General features: G+C 39.2%; 1 protein-coding gene across 1 annotated transcript; it reads left to right on the top strand.

Annotated features, from left to right (window-relative positions):
- Window positions 1-153: 153 nt before the first annotated feature.
- Window positions 154-23926, top strand: ret (ret proto-oncogene receptor tyrosine kinase). Its single transcript, XM_023277053.3, has 20 exons — window positions 154-504; window positions 12368-12613; window positions 12875-13168; window positions 14398-14636; window positions 14728-14923; window positions 15007-15206; window positions 16477-16756; window positions 17015-17146; window positions 17606-17716; window positions 17819-17935; window positions 18031-18275; window positions 18372-18519; window positions 18638-18745; window positions 18825-19039; window positions 19351-19473; window positions 19564-19634; window positions 20890-21027; window positions 21154-21253; window positions 21896-22043; window positions 22937-23926. Exons 1-20 carry the CDS (start codon window positions 444-446, stop codon window positions 23092-23094), a joined length of 3330 nt encoding a protein of 1109 aa, XP_023132821.2. The 5' UTR covers window positions 154-443; the 3' UTR covers window positions 23095-23926.
- Window positions 23927-25462: the final 1536 nt, after the last annotated feature.

Genomic DNA, 25462 nt, shown 5'->3' with positions numbered 1-25462 from the left:
TAATGATAATTGTTAATAATTTCCCCCCTGCAGAGCGTTAATGAGATGACTGACCTGCTGGTAAATTATGCTCTTAAATTTCCTGTAGATGTTGAGCTGCCTGCTGCTGCGGAAGCAGCGGGGCAGTGAGTGGTGAAGCAGTGAACCTCCTCCCCCCGAGCAGCCACAGAGCCCAGCAGCAGCCACAGAGCCCAGCAACAGCCACCAGTGCCCAGCAACAGCCACAGAGCCCAGCAACAGCCACAGAGCCGCACACACAGTCCGTCTATGGGATACTGAGGACTCCATCAGGCTGCCCGGAGCCGAGGACACAGGGACGCGCACTGGTTTACACACCAATTCTTTTTTATTCCGTTGCTTTATTGTTTTCTTCACATTTTCCTTCAAAGGAAGTTTTTTCAGTCGTGTTTTCATTAAGAAACTTTTACTTATGGTTCGCGAATATGGGGTCCAGTTGTGGTTTCTCTCCGGGAAACGTCGTTGCGCTGCTGCTGCTGCTGGAAGGTAAGATCAGATTTACTGTTAAAGTCAAAGAAGGCAGATGGAAACAATTTTTAGATGTTGCACTCAGACATGTTTCCAAATGCACGGTCGCGCACTTGGAAAAGAGAAGGCTAATCATGCGCGCAACTGTCTGAAGTGTTAGGAGAGGAGAGGATTTTAATTTGCTTTACGCGTCTTTTCATTAGTATTATGTTACTGTGCATCATTTTTGTTTAAAGCATCTTCTTCATTTCTCATTCTCCTGTCAATTTAAAACACCATTAATTGCGTAAAGGTGTGCTTTAAATTAGTAAAATTTCTGATTACCTCCAAATCTGACCGTGATGAAGAGAAATAAAGAAGAAATGTTTCCAGTGGACCTGAAATTTAGATTTCAACTAATAAATACACGACTCCTCGTGTGTGAAGCTAGATTGCTTCGCTAAATTGATGCATTTTGGAAGCTGAGTGATTTTAAGGCTTTTCCAAGAAGTGTCTGAAATTGGCACGTTCACAATGCCATCGCTGCTCCACACAGCAGAAAGTGATACTTGCATTGCACGCTGGTTGTTATGCATGGCATGGCACACTGAAACCTGGAGTCAAATGAATACAGCCATATATCATAATATTATAATCCCATTCACAATCCCACAGCCCAACTGTACCAACACCATCCCTCCATGCAGTCTATATTTAAAGTGTCTCTCATAGCTCAGGAGTGTACAAATCTCAGTGTGCAGCCAGTATGTCAGAAGTGATGCTTGGACAAATATAGCACGTTGTGTGGAATTCCTGAATTTGTTTTCGGACTTAAAAGTAGTCTTAGCAGAGGTTATTGTCAGTGCTTTGATCGGGGTCTATATATAAGATTATCATGACAGACTCTTAGTGGAATTGAGATGTGAGAAAAGGTGTTAATTTTCATGTCACTATTATTTCATGCCTGCAAAATGGGGGCTTCTAATAAACTACAGGCCTACGTAATCACCCAAGGGAGCACTTTTATGCAGAGTTGTTAAAATGATTAATGAAATTTTTAAGGTGCCACACTTGAATGGCTTTGTACAGTGGTGTGAGGAGTCCTACCTCCAACTGAACATATCTAAAACAAAAGATATGGTTGTTGATTTTAGAAAACAACAAGACAGGCACATAGTCGCTTTAATTAAAGGTCAGAAAATAGAGCAAGGACAATCATAGAAATACCTTGGGACCATAATTGATGAAAAATTGAACTTTGATGAGAACTGCAAGTCTGTCTGCAAAGAGCCATCAGCATCTTCACTGCCTCAGAAATCTTGTACATTTCCTCATTGACCAGAAAATCTTGACTCTGGTTTATTGTTCTTTTATTGAGTCTGTTTTATCTTTCGGTGGCTTGGTTTGGTCAGATCTCTGTTACAGAGGAAAACTCAAATAGTGAGATGGTCCAGTCGCCTGATTGGTGAGTCACAGTCTTGTCCAGCCGCTCTGTACACTAAACAGGTACAGAGGATGGCTTTATGTATTCTTAAAAATGAGGTGAATTTCAGTTTCTTCCCAAGGTATATGACAAAGCTTTGTTTCTGTCACCGTCCCTGAGCTCAATAATAAGTAGTGACATTGTGCTTTATTTTATTTTATTCATTTTCTAGCTTATTTCTTCGCTCTTCTTCTCACTCGATCAAGTACCTGCCTGCCAGGATCTATGCATGTTTCGTAATGGATTGCCAAATCCAAACATCTTTCTGCAAAACAAATCTACCCACTGGTATAATAAAGTAACCTTGAACCTTTAACCTTGAATGCAATGTCTCTGTAGTTTTCAGTGGGCCTGAGTGATGTCAATTCAAACATACATATACAATAGATCCACATCTCTACTTAGTTCTACATGTCTTGTCCCTGAAGCTGGCACTTCTCCTGATATTTATGGAAGAACAAGGTTGAAGTAGTTGGATTTCATATGTCAAGGGTGTGATGGTAATTAAATAGGTGCTGAAAGCTACACTCTATGTAAATGCAGCACCCATCACCTGCCTGTTTGTTGCAACAAAAGACCCACACTGGTTCAGGGAGGAGAAGAGGCGAGCAGCAGGCAGGTGTTCAGCAGCTGCTCTTATCTCTCTGCAAACACTGCCTGTTTGTTTTCTTTAGGAAAATATTGTCTGTTGTACAAGTGCACACAGCGTTGCAACGCTCCGACATTAACTTCCTCAAAATGACACATCAGATTAATGTCACTGTGCAGGGTCATGATTTAGTCTCACTTATGAAGCTCTTGTGATTGTTGATGTCATTTATTTATAAAATACCAGTTTTCTGTAATAAATGATTTAACAAATGTGCCAGTGCTTATATTCTAATTACTTTTTGATTCATTTTTTTATAACATAACTTCCAATGTGGATTTTCATTGTCATATAAGTCATTTAGTATTAGGTAGAATTAAAAAATAAAGGGTTTGTTGCAGTTGCAGTGGTTCATGTTTGGTCATTTACATCATCACTGTTCCAGGTTCCAGGTTTCTGATTAGTTTGGTGTTTTTTGCTGAGGTCATCAAACAAAGTAAATTGGCAATCAGAATTCCCTATAATAGTAATCAGCATTTGGAAATGTGGCTGCAACGTTGCGCTGCACTTAAGGCTGGAGTTAAGTAGGAGAAGTAAAGCAGTTCAGAACATAAATCGGAGTGAATTGGGAGCTGGGACGCCTCTGTGCTGATGTAGTCGGAGACTGTGGAGTCACTCATGTAGGAAAACATCCCAAAAGTCTTTTAGTTAGTTATGGCTTTGCTAGGAATCGAATTTTTGGTGTTTGGCCTTGGTGAGCATCTGGAGAGCTTACTGAAATGAGTCATGTGATTTAGATGTAGACTGCTTTATGATTAGTTTCAAGAACTGATGTAGGCCTACAGTATGGGTTGGCAGCTTTGCAAATATAAAAAAAAAAAACTGTGAGTTTAAACTCAATAAGTACCTTTTGTGACTAAGCCTTTATTGAAATTAACCAATCCTCTTAACAGACATGTCCATGTAATCCATCACTTCCACAAGTAGAACCACAGATGTTTTCACATAAAAACATTGATCGGTTTATCTTCTACCGTGACCTTGCTACTGTATCTTTGACCCCACTTTGCCCTCTGACCTGTGAAACCTTAACCCAATGCTGATCCTTGGTGATGACCTCCCTGCATCCCAGAGGAAGCTGCCGGCCTCTTTAGCTGCTCCTCCTTTCTTTAGAACGATCATTTTCATCAGCATCTTCTGCTTTGAGAAGGACCAGACCAATAAATCTCATTTGATACATGCTGCTATTTGATTTAGCTCCTTATTACATTATATCATTTAGTAAAGCTTCTGTCTTGTGTTGCCTATGGATGCATTATAAATCTTGTCAATTTTCCACTCTTGCTGTCACTATGTCTCTTTTAGTATAATTGGAAAACTGCATAATACACACAGAGTTTATGTTTTATATTAAATTGCAGCGCTTCTCTTTATATCTTAGTAGGAAAAAAATTATTTTTCTATGATTCTGTCAAAGCTGGTGCTTGCAAAAAGAAATTTGATGACAGCATCTATGTTTATGGAAAACAGAGGATGGGGATTTGTGTGTTTATTTTAGTTGTTTTTTTTCAGGTTCATGTACTTTTAAAAAACGCCACACTATGTGATTAAACCACAACTATCTGGCCCCAGCTTCCCTCTACTCAATTCACCCCGACAGTCAAAAAAGTCAATGTGAACACAGTAAACACTCTGTCTGCTTCTAATGCACAGACAGATGTAGCAGTTTCAACTTTTCAATTAAATTATTTTTATTCACAAAACTTGGTCAAAGCGCAGTCATCCTTTTAGGTTTGTGACCCGGTGAGAGGCCTTTAATTGTGGACTGTTGCGCTCTGCTGCTGCTGCTGTTGCATGGGTGCTCCTCGTACCTGTCAAAGCCCTGTGCCTGATCCTCTAGTCAGTTCAGGGTCACACTTCCCTCTCATGCATGGATAGAATCTAATTTGCTGTGGTGAAAGGACAAGGAGACATTGATTGAAATTTTGCCCTCGGGGCATTTAGTCCTCTCGTTTCACATGGGTCTTGACAAGTTATTTTCCAGTCGCCTAGTGGTGCACGCTGTGTTTGACCCATTATTTACAACAATGAACAAAACAAAAGAACAAGGTGAGCTCATTTCAGTCCACATGGTCCATGTGACAATGCAGAAATTGCCAATGGAAATTTAATTGGCAAATTTATTGCAATTACTCTAAACAAACCAAACCATTCTGGGAAATATATTTTTAAATCAAAACCTCATTTCTAATAAAGTCGTTGCTTCTCGTGCATATTGCTGGTTGCCCCTCCTCCACCAGCCCCACCCTGGCATCCTTCTGTGTCCATTTGTTTCATCCTTCATTTTACTGAAACAAGTAAACATGTTGGAAATCATTTTCCACCACCATCCTGCCAGTGCCAGAAACCCTGAAAGCTTCACTTCCATTTGTGCTGGAAGATCAGCACCCTCCATCCCCTGCCATGAACCAACGAGCCTCCCTTTGTTTCCATACTGTAATCCTCCAGATTCGCTGTGGAAGCTGGTGTTGTGACACAGTTGAGCTGTCAGAGTTTAGTAGTTAATTCAGTTTGTATAAACACTGATTTATACTGTAAATTTAACTAATATTCACTATGTGTTATATCTGTGGTTGTGTCATATTAGCAGGACATCTAGGATAGGAATTTTGCTTTGTTTTCTCTGACCGCTTTGGACCAGACAAAATAGCTCAACTATTTAATAGATATCCATAAAATTGCGCATAAACATTTATAGTCCCCAGAAAATGAATCCAAATGACGTTAATGATCCCGTGACTTTATTCTGAGCACTATAGTCGAGATTTTGATTTGTCCAATAGCTGCATGACTAATGTTCTCATCAGCCTCAGCTTCCATTGTGTTTAGCGCAGGTTAGTAAATGTTACTATACATGCTTTACAAATATTAATTCTGCTAAATATGACAATATTAACAATGACACTCTGATCATAGTCTTTCTTCATACAGAAATTTTAAAGACCACCTCCAAATAGGTTTTAACCAGTGCTAAAGAAAATCCAAGCATCAAAATAAAAATTTTCTAAAATATTTAATTCTATCAGTTTTGTTAATTGCTGCTTCAGTTGCTTGATCATATTAGACATTTTTGTTTATCAAATGTTCAGAAATAAAAAATAATGGGTTTCTGCCAAACAAGGTAACAGTGACTCACTGCCTTTACTGTACATGGATTTATCTTACTATCAGGCTTAGTCACCCCCAAAGGTCCATTCTGAGCCGGAAAAACACTGCATGTTAGTCAGTAATGCTGGTGGTTTATAAATCATTTCCAATTACACAAAACGCTGCCATTTGTTCATACAATCTCAGAGAGCTGCTAGCATGACACTAGACTCTTGCAAGTTGTTGTTTTTGGTGCTGATTGTATGTTTCTCTTTAGTTGGATGCTGTTTGTGATTCTCAAAATTATTAATTTAAGCTGAAATCTTCATGAAACCTGCGGCTGTGAACTATTTATAGTGATCAGACTGTATTTTGCCAAAGGCAGTTCCATTCTTTGCCTTCTTCTGTGTACATGTCAGTGAATCTGGTGGCTTTTTCCTACTGCTGTGATGAGGAGATACAGTTTTTATCAAAGCAGTCTAATGACTATTGCATCAAACTCAGTCTGGAGCTCCATAATGTACCACGTGTTAAATTTTTGATGCCACAGTCATCCCCAGAGGAATCCTCAAACTGAATTTGTACTTGCAGCTAACCCCCAAGGAGATGTTCTATTAGATTTCTTGATGACTGATGAACATGCTTCATTGGATCTCAGCTCTTGTATTCTCTGAGGGCTAATTGGATTACATTATGGGGTAATTGATTATTATGTTACGGTATGCTTCATGGTAAACCGAGTAATCTACCTGGAGCCTGACTGCCTCCTCCAAACTCAGATCAGATATCTTATTACTCTGATGAAAAGTTTGATGACTGTGTCATGATGACCGGAAATGACTCTCTTTCTTTATTACACCTCGTTGTTTTGAGATTGAAGCATCACAGTCATGACTATATTAAATCCAGGTTGTAAATCCAATGTGATATGATGAAGCAATTGTGCATAATGGCACAGGAAACCGAAGGGGAGAGATTTCAAAACATTATGATCAATAATAGCTTTCATAAGTGGAATTATAGTTGAATGTGCAGCTTTTTAGTTAATTGAATCTGTGAGGAGAACCATTCCCATAACTGTTACTTTTCTGGAAGCAGAGTAATCAGGATAGGTTTCAGGGCGATTATAATATTTATTGCGTTTATATCACCATGATATAACTGGCTGAACTGCTCCCTAATGTTGCTGGCTACAGCTACTTTGTAATAGCTGATGGATTATTTGGAAACGTTGATATTGATGGGCTAAATTGCAGAGCTGGCTGTGAAATTAAACCCACACAGGAGAAGTAATATTTCGGTGGCAGTGCACATAGATTCCTAAACAAGCGGACCAGAGAGACAGACATCGATGTCAGACTCAGAAGCTTTCATGGGCAACGTGAGACCAAATTTAGGCTGCCTTACAGGTGTCAAAAATATCAACTATTCCACCTGCAAGTTACCAATAACAGACAGCAGATAGTCACATGAGAAAAATAAGAGAACAACAGTAAGAGGAGGTTAAGTTGATTAAAGAGCTAAAAGTAAAAAATCTAATCAACTGAATCTGTATATAATCATGGAATATATGATAACTGGTTTACAGATATGTTATAATGATTACAAATAAAACACAAGTAAGGATTATATATATATATATATATATATATATATATATATATATATATATATATATATATATATATATACATATATATATATATATATATAAAAAAAAAAAAAACATAAATGTTGTTATTGATTATACTGTGTTTAAGGTAATGTTTTTAAAGTAATGTAATGATGAATGGTGTAAGAACCCCAGTGGCTGAGAGGATGCAAATGATTGAGTCAAACAAAAAGTACCTGAGCTAAACAGTTTAACAGAATTGGAACTTCAAGGCTCCTAAGGCCTCAACATTGGGTGCTTGACTGAAGAACTTATCAGAATTGAGGATGTTTTTAACTGTGCAGGACTCAGACCTGATCATAAACACTTAAGAGCTCCATCCACTTTGTAACTACAAATAGCCGACTGTGCTGCTGAATCCAGCATCGACTTTGAAAGGTCTGGTGGCCTCAGCAATTAGACAACAACAGAAAATGCCAACTTGACAATCCTCTTTGACATCGTACAGCAGCTACAAGAACTGATAACAAGTGCTTTGTCATTCGTTCACCACAGAGTCCACTGAGGATGTTAGAACAGCTTCAACACATGAGAAAGGTTCAGATTTGATTGTAGGATAATTGCTGTATTTCTGCATTTATACCATTTGAATCAATTTCTACTTTTTGCTACTGTTAGCCTCTGCAAGATTTAAAGTAAAGATTTCCTATATTATATCTAATTTACAGCTTTCTTTAAAGTCCCAGTAGCCTCTCCTCAGTGATGTAAAGGTACAGATTGAGAGTGACCAGTGACAGTCCCATAGGCAAAGGCTGTTGTTCACATTTCCTTAGCAACAAAAGTATATTTGTATCTTATAAATCATTGTACAACTTTAACCATCACAATTGTGAAACTTAAAGGCCCATTTGGATGAAAATCAAGTTATTTACCTAGTTATTATGTCCATGTGGGTTTTATTAGTGCTGTATCACAAATCACAGGTGAAATAGGCAGTCAGCACCAGTGTTTCCACTTTAAACTGCAGTATGCTGATGACAGTTTGAAAAACACAGATTTAGACTTCCAGGGTTTTATATGTAACAAGCCTCAGGAACCAATCCTGCCAGCTTGCAGGGTGGAACTTTCTGTATCATTATTTTTCCTTTAGAATCAGTTTTCAGTTCAAACATGTGTGGCTGAATTACTCTAATATTACAACTTGCTATTCTGTAACACAGATTAGTTTTACAGTGTTTGAGCAGACTTGTGGGTGAGCAGGTGTGCTTGAGCTGCAGCAGGGGCAAAGACTTCATAGAGCCCGACGCTGTAGAGGAAGCAACAGTGTAGAGTTACATCTGAGCCATTTTAAGGTAGGAGGGGATTATTTTAATGGGGAAAAAACAACTTCTAAATATGTACTTCTGATCCACAGAGGTTTAATTAAAGTCTGAAGATTAACTTTAAGTAGGGAGCTATTGTCAACTTAAGTGTTTTCATTAAGTATGCTTTGGGTTAGCTAGTAGTGTCACTAGTGAAAAGGCTTTGGGAAGAAGACAGAAGCTGGATGAATCTTCTCCACGTCAGCCGATTTTACACAATAACAATCTTGTCATGGGGTTGATTCAGGCAGGCTAATATGTTCCACCTTAATGTGAGCACTAAATAGGACTCCTGCACTGGGTGACAGTTCATATATTGTGCAGTGGAGATGATTGCACCCATGCAGCCATCAGCTTTTCTCCCCATCCATCTCATCAGTGGAAAACAATCAGCATCACTGTTGATTAGTATGGTTATTGATTGGTCTGCTGCCAGATACACTGCCTTTCCAATCGCTCGTTACCAGGGACAGATACAGCGCACATTGACCTTGGGAGAGAAAAGGGCATGAGGCTGAATTCTCACCACAGAAGCTCCAGCCTGCAGATAAGATCATTTGGGGAATAAATCTTACAGCAGGCCAGGTCACCTCTCCTGATCTGCCATGTTGTTGACAAGGGTGCTCGGTGAGGACGTCTGGGTGGGAGCTGCACGTTTTGTTTCACTGAGACTTAGAGGTAGATTAGTAAGCCTGTGGGTTACTCTGGCACATGAGCTCATAGCTGGTAAATCTATCAGCCGGAGCACGCATTGAGCTAATTGAGTTCCTGCCTTTGTCTGGGACGATGGAGAGGGCGTCCCTCCCTATCAGCTCTGACCAGTCCTAGACACACTGTGGCAGACTGAGGACATGGCTTCAGATTTTGTGATGAGCTAGTGTCCTTTTTGTTCTTCCACATATAAAATATGAGACGACACAGACACACAGAGACATAATCAACTGATAGACACTCCAAACATCAGCAACAACCAGTTAGAGCATATGTGTTCAGATGAGAGAGAGGGTTTTCCACTGGTTTTTTCCAGTGTTGTACAAGTTCAGTTTTGCTATCAGCTCAGCCGGACATGTTATCTATTGTAAACACGGATTGCTACAAGACTCCTTCTGTTCAAACATCGCCTTTGTTTGCAAAATTACTTACTCCAGCTTTTGAAGAAATGACACTATGTGTGGAAGCTCAGCATCAGTTTTATAGGTGATTGAAGGCTGTAAAATGTCTGCTTGTGACTGTAATGTTTGCACACTTTGAGTTATGGTAGAGCAAAGTCTGTTGCCAAAACAGCTTATTGTCCATCTATTAGTCAAAATCAGAAAAGGGTATCCTTCAGTGTTTCCAAGACATAGAAGTGAACCTTCACTGCAGCTTTTGTTTTTCAGTTAAGATCCAAACATGGTTATAACCGGTGAAATGTCATCACAAGCTGTATTTGCGTCGTTCTTGCACATCATTGAGGGAAGGTAATGAGTCAAGCTTTGGAAAATCGTCATCATGGCTTCATAGACCAAAGATGCCATTTGCTTGGAGAAGCCTGCTTGATCCATTTAATTAATTGGTTATGATATAAACTGCTTGCTTTCTGTTGGCTTCTGTCCTAGAAAGAAATTGAATTTTGAATGATATAAACGAATTGTGTTGCATGGGGTCCAGCCATTGTGGCTCAGAGCCAAGGCCTGCCATCATAAATGCGTTCAGCTCCCACTGGTTAACACGTTGATCCTCTCTGGGTTTTATTTGTAGAGCTGCTGTCATCTGCTGCATTTGATTCATGACTTTTCCACGTGTAAGATTTCTGTAGATTAATTTAATTTATCTATCTCACAAAGGGTTGTAAAAGTAATATTTTCTAGTTTGTTGAAGTTATTAATGAATTCAGCCTCTTTTTTTTTAATCATATTATGAAACAGCACTGACATCAATCTAATGTATTTTGATTATGATTAAGCTGCAGGTTTTCACTCTTTTTGGACCTGTGTGAGTTTGATAAGGGCTCCCTCTAATGGCCATTTTAGGTACAGAAATGTACAAGTGTCTTGCATTTTGCTTGCAATATTTTCTTACAGCGAGCCATTTAATCACGTGCTGACTTCCTCTTGTATGTTACAACTATCATTACTGAAGTAACCTCCAGTAAACAGAATAAGGTTTAACCATTTTGATCTCGGACCGCTGTGCAATTTATTCCATTAGTAATTTTAATATTTTACAAGTAGAATGCTTTAAATACACTCTTCATCCTCTCTGTCAACTACACACAGGTGTTGTTCATTAAATGTCCTTCCCTTAACATCTGTATATCTTCAAGTCAGACTACATTCAAATGACATATCTGTTTATTTAATACTGAAAACATGTCTTTCACCTTTAATTTTACATTTTTGTTGATGCTCCCTCACAAAACATTCTGGCTTGACATCTTCAGCTTGGTCTCTTGCTTGATATCATCCCAAATTCACTTTAAACAATTATATTGTACTCTATAAATCAAACAGAAACAACCACAGCCCATTTAACTGACCTGATTTTGAATTTGCAGCAGGCTATTTCTCCGCTTTTTTTTCATATATTTTCAAAATTGTCAGTATGTTTCTCAGAAATGATAGTTAAATAGCCTGCTTGATAAAAGAACAAAAGTGAGAATTCTCATTTGCTGTGTTAACACTTTAAAAAAAAAACTGTACCGGTCAATAAAAACAAATGTAAACTGAAGCTTTATTCTTTTTAGTTCAGGTACAAACACAATGCATTTCTCAAGCATTGGCATTAGTAGTTTTCATTTGGCTGTAATAGATAGAGGAAAACCGCCCCTAAAATATTGGCTGTCGTGAAACTGACCCAGCAGCATTAACAAACAAGTGGCCTGTTGTTTGTTTTGTCCCAGGAACACTTTTAATAAAAAGGTCTGCTGACTCATTGAGTGTATCTCCATCCTTCAGGAAGGACGGCCACATTTTATCCATCAGCTCGGCCTCCTGTCATCTAAGCCCAGCAAAATTAAATCAATGTCTGAAACCAGAGCTGAGGCCTAAACTGCACCAGCAGAAATAGAAAATCTAGTTTGCTGTCTGCTAATAACATTAGTGCGTTCTCTAAATGATGGCGTACCATCGTCAAAGAGGGACATACAGGGATATAATTACAGGAGGAACACTTGCATCTCCATTTTCCTGTAAAACACATAGTCTGCTATAGCACTTTATGGATTACCCCAACACACACACACACACACCCCACAGTCCCCTCTGGCAGGTAATGATTCATTTCTCCTCCATATCATGTTATCCCTTGTAATTAAACTTCTCAAGGTGAACACAAGGAGAATCGGAAACCACATGTTATTGACCATCTGAGAAATTCATTAAAAGGGCTGCATAAGTGTCATTTGAGCCCTCCTTTCAATTTCCGCCAGCACAGGAGATGAAAGATGTATCAGAGGAGGAAAGAAAAACTAGACCTGTCATAGTCCATGTATGTGTTAATTTCCATTTGGTTGCCAGACGGCATTGTCGGTGGGTATTGTTGCCACAGTTAAACATCCAGTAAGCGATGTGTGATAACTGATCTGTAATAATATGAGGGCTTAGCACTAGTGTCAGGCCTTATTTTTCTCTTGTCAGTTTTTTCCTTAAAGGGAATATAGCCAGGTTCCTTCATCATTCACTTGGCTGCCTGTTTTTATACATCTGGTTATTTCATGGGTCTTTCTGCAGGAGCGACAGGGCTGTATTTCCCTCAGAATGAGTACATTGAGACGATGTACGTTGGACAGCTGGCAGGAACGCCGGTTCTCCAGGTCCATGCCATGCTGGACAGTGACTCTGAGCGGCCACATTTCTACCTGTGCTGGATGAGTCCTCTCAAACGTCAGGCCTACAGCTCCTGGTTCAACCTGGACATTAGCACTGGAGTACTATCCCTAAACAAAACCTTGGAGGAGAGCGACTTCGCCTTGCTACGTGAGTTGGATACAAGCCTATAGATGGTAATGCATAGCCCCATTTTGGTGCCAGGTATCCTCTGCACATGAGAGTAAATTAGTTTCTTGACGTCTATGCTCTGTGCATACTAAAAACGCTTTGGCTCTCAGTTACGGTTTCTGCCTTCAGGATGATAATGTAATTGCATCCAGGCAAAGAAAAGTACAGTCATCAAAAAGAGCACTCTCTGTCTGAGATTAAAATGCTTCCTGTTTTTGTTTTGGCTGTGTGTATCATCAGATCAGAAGTCGTGGTCTGTGAAGAAGTTGTTTCTGCATGCCATGGTTTTACCAAACTTCACCAAGAAGTCCCAGTGTGGCAACAAGAACTCTGCTCGGATCATGTTGGACTTTGTCAACGCCACGATGCCTCAGTGTGCTCAGACAGATATGAAGGAGCTCTGCTTCCCGCACAGAGATACCTCCAACCCACACATCATGGAAAACAGGTTCCCTGGAGCCCTCCGGCAGCTCCGACGCCTCACCAGGCTCAACATCTGCCCCAACTACACCATTACCTACAATGTGGAATCAGGTTAGAGACATTGAGGACTACTTTGTCCTCTGAAAGTCTTCCTTAGACAAATGAAAAGTTTGATGCATGAGCAATAAAATGCACCAAAGCTTGATTCAGTCAGTGTTTTTACTGCTGCAGTCTCCCATGATCTTCATGACATGACTTTATGTGACCATCACTGGTGAAGATTTCAGGGTGGATGCTGGGGATATGTCTCCTGAATTTTGTGCTTTCCTTTACACAAATGAAGACATTTCTGCCTTAAATTGATGGAGAAATTCACAAATTGTTGCATAAAATTCACCAGAATACATGAACCTGCATAATGTGTCACTTTCAACAATTAAACAAAATCCACTCATGAGCATCATATTGGTGAATAATGTTGGCAAACTGTAGGTGAACAATGCTGTAGAGCACAAATCAGTGAGTCTCCTCTGCTTGTGTTACTCTGTCCTTAGTATAGTATTTTAATTATGCATTTAGCATGATTCCATTATTTTACATTGTTCAGCAAAAGTCAAAATAGTCTTTTAAATACACCTATACCATCTCTGTATACACTATGAACAAAAAAAGAAACAGTAATAACCTGGCGGCAAGGATCTAGGAAAAAACTACAATAGAAATAAACTGTGGAATACTGTAATGTTAAACAATATCTGTAAAACAATGATATTTTACATTATTTAAATACATAAATACAGTAAAACTGTGTAATTTCATGACCTGTTTTTTTCTTTGTTGTTTTGTTTTCAGTCAACATGTAAAGTCAAACTTTTTTTTCTGTAATTTTACTAGATTTTATCTGTATTTGAACCAACAGGAAAAAGCTGGAAAATAACAGCTAAAAAAATGTACTATCTATCGATCCTAAATACAATTCTTTTTTCAAATAACAGCAAATATTTACAAAATAAATATATTGTTGCTGATTAAAATACAGTTTAAATACTGTCATTTTACCATCAAAAGTTGTAAAAGAACAAATCATCATTTGTAGAAATGCAGATTTTTGATGCAGACATTATTTACAGTTTGGTTCATTTGTAAATGAATACCTTTTTTGTCATTTTGCTAGGTATTGTCTCTAGTATAACAAAATATGGAAAATCTGTAAAAATAACTCTGTGTAATTCTTTTAAAAAATTGCAGTTAATAACTGTTAAAAAAAAGAAGAAGAAATTACAGTGTATTATTACCCGCAGACACAGCTGCAGACACACTGTTTTGTTGTTCCTCTGCAGACGCTCCAGCACCGTTTGCTGTGAATGAAAACACCACAGAGCTGGTGGTAATGGCTCCACTGGACCGAGAGGAGAGCGAATGCTACAGACTGCTGCTGGTTTGCACAGTCCGAACAGAGACTCTCATTACCAAGGTGGAAACTTCCCTGGATGTTTATGTCAATGATGAGGATGATAACGCACCATATGTGAACGGAACAGACACAGCAGACATCATCATCAGCTACAATCGCACAAAGGTGAGAAGATCCAATAGTTTTATAGACACAATGTTGCATAAATGTATCTTCACATTCAATTCAATTGTCTCACTTTGACTTTTTTTTTCAGGGTGGATCTTTTGGCACCTTGTTTGTCTTTGACAGGGATTTAACGCCCATCTTTCCCATTGATAAGACTCACAATAAGTATGTGGGGACTTTGCTCAACAATGACCCTTGGATAAAGGACACATTTGACATAAAAGGCACCTTCAGTGAAAAGAAAGCTGCTGTTGGAGGCATTCGAGAAAGTGTCCATGACTACCGTAAGTAATCCAGAGGCTGCTGAAGCGAATCTTGTCATAGTAATTACAGAGAAATGCATTTCCACCATTTGTCTTGGTTTCAGAGCTGGTCCTGAAGAGGAACCTGTATGTGACGGAGAATCGTGTCGTGCAGCTGGACTACCTGGTCAATGACACCACCTATCCTGGTCTGGAGGGAACAGTGTTGTTGCATTTCAACGTCACCATCTTACCGGTCCACATCCGCTTCCCCAACATAACGCATATCTTCACACTGACACGCAGAGCTTCTGTTTATGCACAGGTGCTCATGAATGCTAATATACAAACCTGTAACGTTCGATTTAATCTGCTTCTATGTTTAATGATAGCCATGTTTATGAAGTCTTTTCTTAATTGTGATTTCAGTGTCAGTGATGGGTGCACAGATTAAGACATCACACTATTTCCCATTGCAAACACTGAATGTATTTGTCATTATTGTCATTAGTTTCAATATTACTCATCAAACATCATTCATTTTCACTTCACGAAATCCACAGTCCTCTCTTAATGCAAAAATGTGTAACAAAGTTTAGGCAAAGCTGATATGAGGCATCAGTGGCCTCATATCAGGTTTTTGTTGCTGGTCTGAGGCGGAAAGGCTAAAATAATATTCCATGCTTTAATGAATGAACTGATGCGTTGTGATTTGCATTTGATTTGCCTATCCAGTTATATCTAGTTATACACATTATAGTCGGTGTTGGAGTCATTACTCAAAAAAAACCCAATATATTACATATTACTTGTTACTTTTTAAAGGCAGAGGATTGCGTTGCTTTTTTACTCCTTGTTGAAAGTAATTCTTTACACTTCTAGTTATGTTATTTTTGTGTTACTCCAGAACATCACCTGTGATGCACTGTCACATAATTACCAGGTAAACCTGATACATCCACCTCTTATTCTGCTTAATAAAGTTTTACCCCAAAACAAACTTTATAGGTGGTGAAAACTATTTTAAAGAGCATTTCACAGAAAAGTGAGAAAACAAGGCTCAACTACATGCCTAAAAGAATAAAGGTAACACTGGCAGTAAACTGTACTGCTTCAAAATAAAACATAACCGTAACCCTTATTTTAGCGCACGGAAACTAAAATGTTCTCTTCAGTAAAATGATAAATGTGTCCGTAAAGCACAGTACACAATTTTGTGTAAAGTCGGCAGACAGTTGAAACTTCTGGAAGCTTCATTAGCTGCTTCTCTACAGTCTAGTACCTACCTTGATGTCACTGAAGTGCAATTTTATGCCCTAGTAAGAAGATAAGAATAAATCTTTAGTCTTAAACAGTGTTTATTCTGTTCATTGTATGGAAACCAAAGCCATTTATAAAAAATGGAAACTTCATTGACTTACTGTAAAGCATACCTAGAGACTGCCACCTGCTGGATAACAAAAATAAACGATATTAATTAATCAGCATCTCTGTAATACAGTAGTCCACGTAGGTGTATATCATTCTTCCTCTTTAATTACTTACTACCATTTAGATTTTTGATTTTTCCAGCCTCTTGTTCTGTCTCCTCTCAGGCTGGCAAAGTCTGTGTGGAAAACTGCCTGGAGTTTGATGGTTTCAGCGTCACATACCGACTCGAGGTCCCAGATAAGAACATGTCGGCTGAGTCTCAGTCCTGCTTTGCAGCCATCAGCATCACTCAGGCCTCAGACGGGATGTGGGGGCTGCTGTATGTGAACGACTCAGAGGCACTGCGCAAACCAGAATGTCAGGACCTGCAGTACCTGGTGGTAGCCCAGGAGGAACACACCCAGCTGGAGACCAGCACTCAGGTCCACATCATTCTAGATGAAGGTAAAACTGTCCCAGCATGAGATCAGTTTACGTTTCACACAGAGGGTTTGATTGTTCACTTCATGATCTAATATTTAATCTACATCACTGAACACTGAAGGATACAGTGATTAATTTATGCTGCTAAGGAGATTGTTTCGAACTTCTAAATCTTAATTCAGTCCTAACACATGTGCAGACATGTGCAGACACGTGCAGCCTCCCCCACATGTCCTTTAAAATTTTGGTTATGTGTGCATTTGGCTCTGCTGTACACAGCAAACAAGGCGAGTCAGGAGAGCCAGCAGTTCCTGTCCTGTGCAGAGAACCGACAGCGAGGAGACTGTGAGTCTATGCGAGGCCTGGGGGCAACAACAGGGAGATGCCAGTGGAGGCAAGGCACTGACAAAGGTACATCTGATTTACCAAACACTTCAAAACAAATCAAAGCTGTGTTTATTTGTGATCAGATAACATTTTAACATCGCTGATTAATTGAATTAATTATGAGATCCTGGAATAATTCCACTAGTACCAAATGAGAATATGTTTTCCTCAGTGGTTGTGATGGAACGAGTTAAAGGCCCAGATGCTGCATGTGCATCCTTTTCAATAACATCCTTTTTGCAACAGGAAGCAACAAGAGTTGTGGAAAATGTGGTCTTCATTTAGTTAAAACAAGCACTAACAACACCCTGATACTGTTCTGACAGTAAAACTGCCACATGTTGCACTGTTGAGGAGCAACACCAAAACAAGCAAAACTTTAAAAAACTTAAATGTGTGTGTAAAATACTCTTGGTTTAGTCATCAATCTATGATGCTTGTCAGATGGATATTTTCTCAACTTTTTTTCTCCTTTGTATTCAGGAATATCTGAAAATTATTCGACATGCTCCCCTGACCTGCGGACATGTCCAGATAGTGTTTGTGATGCAGTGGAAAGCAAAGACATGTCAATATGTCCACAGGACTGCACAAGTAAGAAACACATGCACTGATCTAACACATATTGTATATTATATGGAATGAGGACCATTCTGCATTATGTGAACTGCAATCACAGTTCATTTGTCTCTGCAGAGGAGCCTGTTATCGGAGGCCATGAGCGAGGTCTGAGTGGGAACGGGATTAAGGCCTGCTATGGAACCTGCTACTGCTTCTCTGAGAAATGTTTCTGTGAGAAGGAAGATATTGAAGGTGAGATGTCATAAATCCCTCAAAACTGTTGAGAAATACTTTGATTGTTGCTTTCTTTAAGAGTAACAGTAACAGTACAACATCCTGTCTTCCAGAGGTGATATGCGATGACATGTGTAAGACCATCATTGCCACGGCTCTGCTTCTCTCCTTCATCGTCTCCATCCTCCTGTCCTCTTACTTCATCCACCGCTACCACAAGAACTCCCCAAAGCCCCCAATAGCGTCCGCTGAGATGACCTTCCGGCGGCCGGCTCAGGCCTATCCCATCAGCTTTCCTGCCAACAATGTGCGCCGAGGCTCGCAGGAGTCCATTGAGACAGACACCTTTAAAATACCTGTAAGCTACTCTCAGCCTGTCACAGACTTCTTCCCCCTCTGTTTTGTATCTTGGGTCATTTGAGAAACCAGAAATGTCCTTACCATCTTTCAACAGGAGGATCCAAAGTGGGAGTTTCCTCGTAAAAACCTTGTACTTGGCAAGACTTTAGGAGAAGGAGAGTTTGGGAAAGTTGTCAAGGCAACAGCATTCAGGCTGAAAGGAAAAGCTGGTTACACCACTGTGGCTGTGAAAATGCTTAAAGGTAAGACCAGCCAGGCAAACAGCAGACATCCGCGCAAGTGGTGGTGATACACGAGGAGCAAGTGTCAGAGGAGATGAATGGTTTTATCATTACAGTCTCCCATTTTCCTCCATAACAGAGAACGCTTCACACAGCGAGTTACGTGACCTGCTGTCAGAATTCACTTTGCTGAAGCAAGTCAACCACCCGCACGTCATAAAGATGTATGGAGCGTGCAGCCAGGACGGTAAGCCTCAGTCCTCCCGACGTCCTCTGACAGCATGTGTGTTGCACATCGAGTCTGAGTGCTGCATTTCTCTGAATAGGTCCATTGTATCTCATCGTTGAGTATGCCAAGTATGGGTCACTCCGTAATTTCCTTCGTGAGAGCCGGAAAGTTGGCCCGAGCTACATGGGCAGGGATGCCAACCGAAACTCCAGCTACCTGGAGAACCCAGACGACAGAGCTCTGACCATGGGTGACCTGATCTCCTTCGCATGGCAGATCTCCAGAGGCATGCAGTACCTGGCAGAAATGAAGGTATTTGAGAAACTTCTAAAGATTTTGTGAAGAAGGACGCTTCCTGCAATTCAAAATCCAAAAGGAGTTGAAATAACAATTAAAATCAAAGTGTAATGGCTAAAGGACACTGAAGGCTGAGTTAGTGCTGACACTAGTTGATTCAATCTAAGTTCTTGCATTGGAAGGAGTAGAAGTGTCAGCTGATGTGTTTAAATGTAACTTGGACTGGAGGAGCTGAAGACATTTCAATGTGTGTACTGTGAGCATTTGAAATCCTGTGGTTGTGTAATCACTGTGAGTCACTTTAAATGAGCATGTTGGCCCAACAGCTTGTTCACAGAGACCTTGCAGCACGAAATGTCCTTGTAGCTGAAGGACGGAAGATGAAGATCTCCGACTTTGGCCTCTCCAGAGATGTTTATGAAGAGGACTCATATGTTAAGAGGAGCAAGGTAGAGAAAAAGGACAGGAAATGATTCGTTTTGGTGCATTTATAGCAATGTTCAAAGTAAAAATCAACAAATTCTCTCTGTATTTACCAGGGTCGTATACCTGTTAAATGGATGGCAATCGAGTCATTGTTTGATCACATTTACACAACACAAAGTGACGTGTGAGTATAATTGTCGTATAGTTTCATATTTTTTTCCCCTCTGCGCTATCTACAGTGAGTCATCTTAGTCCAAACATTAAGACCGGAAACAAGGAGAAGCAACAAATCTTGGTCGTTCCAAAAGTGGCAAAATCTATTTGTCAGCATGAGTAAAGTTCACTAACTGAATCTGTACAAAATCTGAAGTGGAAAACAACAATTTATAGGTTTCTATGAAATTACATCTACCATTTAGGAAGTAGTTTACCACATAACCACCTACTAGCAAGCAGATTTATTTATACAGCATCTTATCACACAGAGGTTATTCAATGTGCTTTATACACAAAAATGAAAACGTGTAAAAGATTAAATACACAAAATACAGCACGATAAAATTAAATTACATATCAATAAACTGCACAGTTTTTTTTGATAATTAAATCTGTTTGATGAAAACAACTGAAAAAACAGGTCATAAAAATTTTTAAAGAGTAAAAGTGTTGTATGTTGAAGCTATAAAATACTCATAAAACTGCAGTGTTTCTCACATTTTTTTGTTACATCAAACAAATGAGATACACTGTGAGATTTAATGATGCAATATACACAGTTTTTGTTAGCAACAAACAGAATCTGCCAAGCTGTTTACTTTTGTTTCCAGTCTTTATGACTAAAGTTGTATCAAACCTAACTCACTACATGAACATGAATAAGGTTATTTCTGCAATGTGCAGCTAAGAAGATGATCTCATTCTCTGTTTATTGAAACATGATTATGAGCATGGGTGGAGGTTTCATCTGAATGTTGGAGGGGACACAGGAGGTTGGGGGTTGAAGGGTTCTTCCATATTAAATTGGAAGTTTTAGATGCTTCATTTCCTGCATTCCGGTGAATGTTTATGCACTACTCTGTTCCATTTCTGCACCAATTTATAGTGGAAATGTCTTTATTTAAGTAAAGGACAACACAAATTTCAAGCACCAGGTGACTATTCTAAGTTTAATGGAACATATATGGATCTTATTGTGTTTTCCATGATAGATTCAGTGGCTATATGAGCTCATGTTTCATATTTTGAGATTTAAAAAGATGCTGAAAAACATGTCTTGCTACCGGTAACAGTGTGTTTATTGGTAATGTTATAGTGGGTTTCAAAAGAAGCATCTTCCGCCTCTTTCATATTTGTCTTGGGATGAACAAATGCACATGTATTTCCTGTATCCAACAATGAAATCTATGCCCGCTCTTACGACCTACTGTGTTTTCTTGCAGCTGGTCATTTGGTGTGCTGTTGTGGGAGATTGTGACCCTGGGAGGAAATCCATACCCAGGTATCGCTCCAGAACGATTATTTAACCTCCTCAAGACCGGCTACAGGATGGAGAGACCAGAGAACTGCTCGGAGGAAATGTGAGTTTTACTCTGTTACTCATCATATCGTATCCGCTCTCACATCTCCACATTAGGAGAGTCAGAGGTGGAAAATGTATCTGTGCAGAGGACTAAATGACACCTGCTGTGACGTTTGTTCCTCAGGTACAACCTCATGCTCCGATGCTGGAAACAAGAATCAGATAAGAGGCCGACATTCTCAGACATCAGCAAAGAACTGGAAAAGATGATGGTGAAAAGTCGGGTATGCTGAAGCTATAAAATATAATAAGTTATTCATATTCTTCCACTGGAAAGAAATAAGGGGGGCTATTAATCAGCCTCTTTCCGTGCATTACTGGCAGAGTTTTCACAAAACTTTGGTGATGCATCACTGAGATCTGACAGTCAGGAGTTAGAGATTTTATTTTATTTTTTTACTTTCCACTCCTCTCAGATTTGCAGCTGGCTCCAGTTGAGCAGTATATTATTTTTGCTGGACAGCACACACTGCTGGCTGGATGCTGAGCACACATACAATTGCAGTGTGATATGAGCTGTCACTCCTCCAACACGCTGTACGTACCATAATTAGTGTTTAAGGAGCAATCCTTAAATGTGGCCTTGGGCAGTGTAATCACAGAGCATACCAGTCAGGCTCCTGCAGCTGAAGTGAAGCTAAATATAGAGCATTTACATGGATGGGAGTGCAGACATCCCACAGTACAGCAGGCTCACTGGTATCAAAAAGAGGTAGTGGACAAGTCAGTGGATGTATTAAAGGGAAGGTTTTGTATCAGTATCTGCAGGATGTTGCCGTCAGTGTTGCGTGTCTGTTCAGTCTTAGCGTTCTGTAACTCCTCTGCTCCCTAATCAGCCTAATCACACCGTCATCTGCTCTTGTTAGGATTATCTGGACCTGGCGGCGTCCACGCCAGCCGATGCCCTGCTGTACGACGACGCCCTCTCTGAAGAGGACACACCACTAGTGGACTGTAATAACACCCCTCTCCCTCGAACCCTCCCCTCCACATGGATTGAAAACAAGCTCTATGGTAGAATCTCCCATGCATTTACTCGATTTTAGAAACAGGACACACAACACAAGCTCTCTTTTTTGGCAAGTTGTGATTGGCTTTTCCGTAGTCAAGTGTGTGTGACTGTGATCTAGGCATGCCTTTTGCTGATTATTGCTGACATATCTCCCATTTCATCGTAAATGAGAGGCTCAGTGAAAAAAAAAAGATCTTGTGTCTTGACTTTTTTTTTGTTTTATTCGGACCTGCTTCTAATGTACATGAATGCTGACCAAAAATACTATATTTGTAAATACTGAATATACTCTTCATTCTAACTTATATGCTCATACTCATACTTCCTCTGCATTTAATTTGTAAATAGCTCATTTTTTTCACTCCATCACATTTCCATTGTCATCGTTTCATTATTTGTTTGTACTGGAGGAAACAGTGTGTAACATTTGAAACAGGTCCTCACTGAATCAATCACTCATTGTGGTTTGAATTCCAGATTGTCTTAAATTTCCTGACTTTCTAATGTATATTAGCTATTAATCTATAATGATTCCACAATGCTGAACAGAGAAACAGTAAGGCTTTTGAATGCAACTCTCAGCCGACATTGATTCAAAATAAAGGCCATGTTGGACGAGTTACTTGCATCTACAATTCTGAACAGTTAGCAGAAGGCAGCTCTCAGTAAAATGTACCGTCACAAGTAACATTACAGCTTTGATACATTACAGAAAAAGCCAATAAATAATGAATTATGTTATCCTTCATCTTATGTACCTCATACAACACTGTACGTTTACTGCACTGGGAATCAAATCAGGACAGGCACTACAGAGTTAGATTTGAAAGCCTTACTGTCTGCACGCTGTTTATCTTTCACTGAGTGCAGAAAAATGATATGTTCTCGTTTTTAGGCATGTCATACCCCAACTGGCCAGAGAAGAGCCCGGTACCGCTCAACAGACATGATGCCACTAATCCAGTCTTTACAAGATATGCCAATGATAGTGTTTATGCAAACTGGATGGCTTTGCCCTCACCCGCAAAAGCTGTGGACAAGCTTGATAGCTAAAGACAAACCGACACTGTAGAAAAGATGACTAATTGGTAGATGTGTATATTTCTGTAAGACTGTACATAAACAATCTGATGCTAAAGTTGGTTCCCTTTTATTTCTGTTGCACGGGTATTTCAACATTTAAAAACTGGGGTCTTTTTTTCTGCAAAACCGGCTGGATCGACATAGACCGTGCTTCATTCAGCTCTTCAGTATGTTAATTATACCTCACGGGTCATGTTAGCCAAATTGTATCACTGCATGACTATTGTACCAGATTGTATGTCAGTGTCAATGTCTTTTAAGTGCCTGTGCCGCTTCTACAATAGCCTCCAATTGTTAATGTGCGACTGTGAAGATCTTGTTCCAGCCCAGGAATTAAAGGGGACGTCTTTACCATCACCTGTTGTAGATAGCTGGGATTGAATGGACAAAAGCAAAATGCTGAACTTGTTCTGAAAATATAAAGTTTCTACTTTAGAGGACTGTGCTCCTCAAAATGTCAAAGACCCATTTTTATTTTGTTTCTCCCACAAGCTGTTCTTGCCAAAGAAAAGTAATACAGACATGTTCAGTGAGCAGTTTTCATACTCTTGTTTTGTTGTTTTTGTCTTTGTTTTTTTTTTTACATGAAAAATATCATCTAGTGAGTGCTACTCCAGCGAAAGGACATGAGGCTTAATGTAGATTGTGAGCATGTCCTGTGTCAGATAACAGATCACATTTTCATTCACTGTAATGGCAGTCTTTGTGGAAAAAGTCTGATTATGTAAACCAATGAGTGTTTATCACTGTTATGTTGTTATTATCTGATTATGTTCCAATTATTAATAAACATTAAAAATGTGCTGTTTGTCTGCTCACATCATGTCTCTGAGAATAGATGTGAATTGAGCTTCTGTGTGTAACTATTGTAAATGTTCAATATGCAAATTATGTTTGGTGGTTTACAGGAAGAATTATTTTCATAGCATAGTGATATAATTTTCAGTCTCAGTTCACCTACAGACATAATTAGTTCATTATAAACTCCAGCTTTATGAAAAAATCTATTTCTAAATTATATTATGGCCTGAGGAGCATTTTTGTACTAATGCAAGTTCAGTGTGCAGTTTGCATTTCCACTGAGTTGCAATTCTCACCCTTGTGTTGATGCAAGTATAAATATCGAACATTAAAACACTATTAAAGGTTTTAGTTTTTCAGGTGTTAGAGTTCTGTGATCCACTGTATTTCATATGTAACATTCAATATCATGTTTACTGCTGTGTTTATGACATAAAGCATTGGGGTGAATCTGAAGAGAGATGTGTGAAATAGGCTGGAAAGACTTCTGAGATATAATATCAGGTAGTATTCTTATGAAATTAAAATATAAACAGCATTTTTGTACAACCCCTGCCTTCTTGGAGTTTGAGCATGTTCCATAATATTGACAAATCATATGAAGCTTATTTTCTTATTTTCTCAGTCAAGGGTCAACTGGGTGGCACAATACAACAGGATATGATACAATGCAATAAATTACTTTATTTGTTTCTTTATTTGATAGGGACACTGCATATTAATGAACATCTATTTAAAGAGCAATGGATGTAAATATGCTCAATTATAGCAACAGTGCTAATTTACATCCGCAGTCCCTAGGCAGGTAAATAGAAAACAGAAAAAAGACATAACAGTTATGCATAGGACAATATGTCACAATAAAACCACACTGCAAAAAGTACACAAAGAAAACATAACAGTGAAAAATACAATAAAACACAGGACAATGGATCACAATAAAAGGACATTACAAAAAGTACGCAAAGAAGTTAAGGGTCAGTGGTCACAAGACAGTACAATACGATACAGTATTATATGATGCATTACAATACGATACAATACAGTGCGATCCAAGACAATATGCTGCAATACACTATGGTACAATACGATACAATACAGTGCGATCCAAGACAATATGCTGCAATACACTATGGTACAATACAATACAATATGCTAAAATGTGATGTGATTCAAAAAGATATGATATAAAACAATATGATATACTATATTATTTCTGTAGAGATTTTTTCTTGGGCTAGTGTTAAAGCCTTCACATACATTTTGGATATGAGTACATAGACATGTGACAACATACTAGGGTTCATATCATCCATCCATCCATTATCTATGCACTGGTTAATCCTCATTAGGGTCGTGGAGGGCTGGAGTCTATCCCAGCTGACTTAGGGTGAAGACAGAGGACACCCTGGACAGGTCACCAGTCTATCACAGGGCTACACATACAGACAAACAAGCACACTCACATTCACACCTATGGACAATTTAGAATCACCAATTAACCTCAGCATGTTTTTGGACTGTGGGACGAAGCCGG

The sequence above is a fragment of the Amphiprion ocellaris genome, chromosome 16, assembly GCF_022539595.1.
Source record: "Amphiprion ocellaris isolate individual 3 ecotype Okinawa chromosome 16, ASM2253959v1, whole genome shotgun sequence".
NCBI lineage: Eukaryota > Metazoa > Chordata > Actinopteri > Pomacentridae > Amphiprion > Amphiprion ocellaris.
The sequence above is the reverse complement of the archived record's forward strand: the minus strand, read 5'-3'. Positions and strand labels throughout refer to the sequence as shown.

Bases quoted from the DNA above. Each gene is read 5' to 3' on its own strand.
- ret (XM_023277053.3), top strand. From the start codon at position 444: ATGGGGTCCAGTTGTGGTTTCTCTCCGGGAAACGTCGTTGCGCTGCTG. The intron at 14,924-15,006 runs GTAAGTAATCCA...TCTTGGTTTCAG, and splicing joins AGAAAGTGTCCATGACTACC to AGCTGGTCCTGAAGAGGAAC. The intron at 17,147-17,605 runs GTACATCTGATT...CTTTGTATTCAG, and splicing joins GAGGCAAGGCACTGACAAAG to GAATATCTGAAAATTATTCG.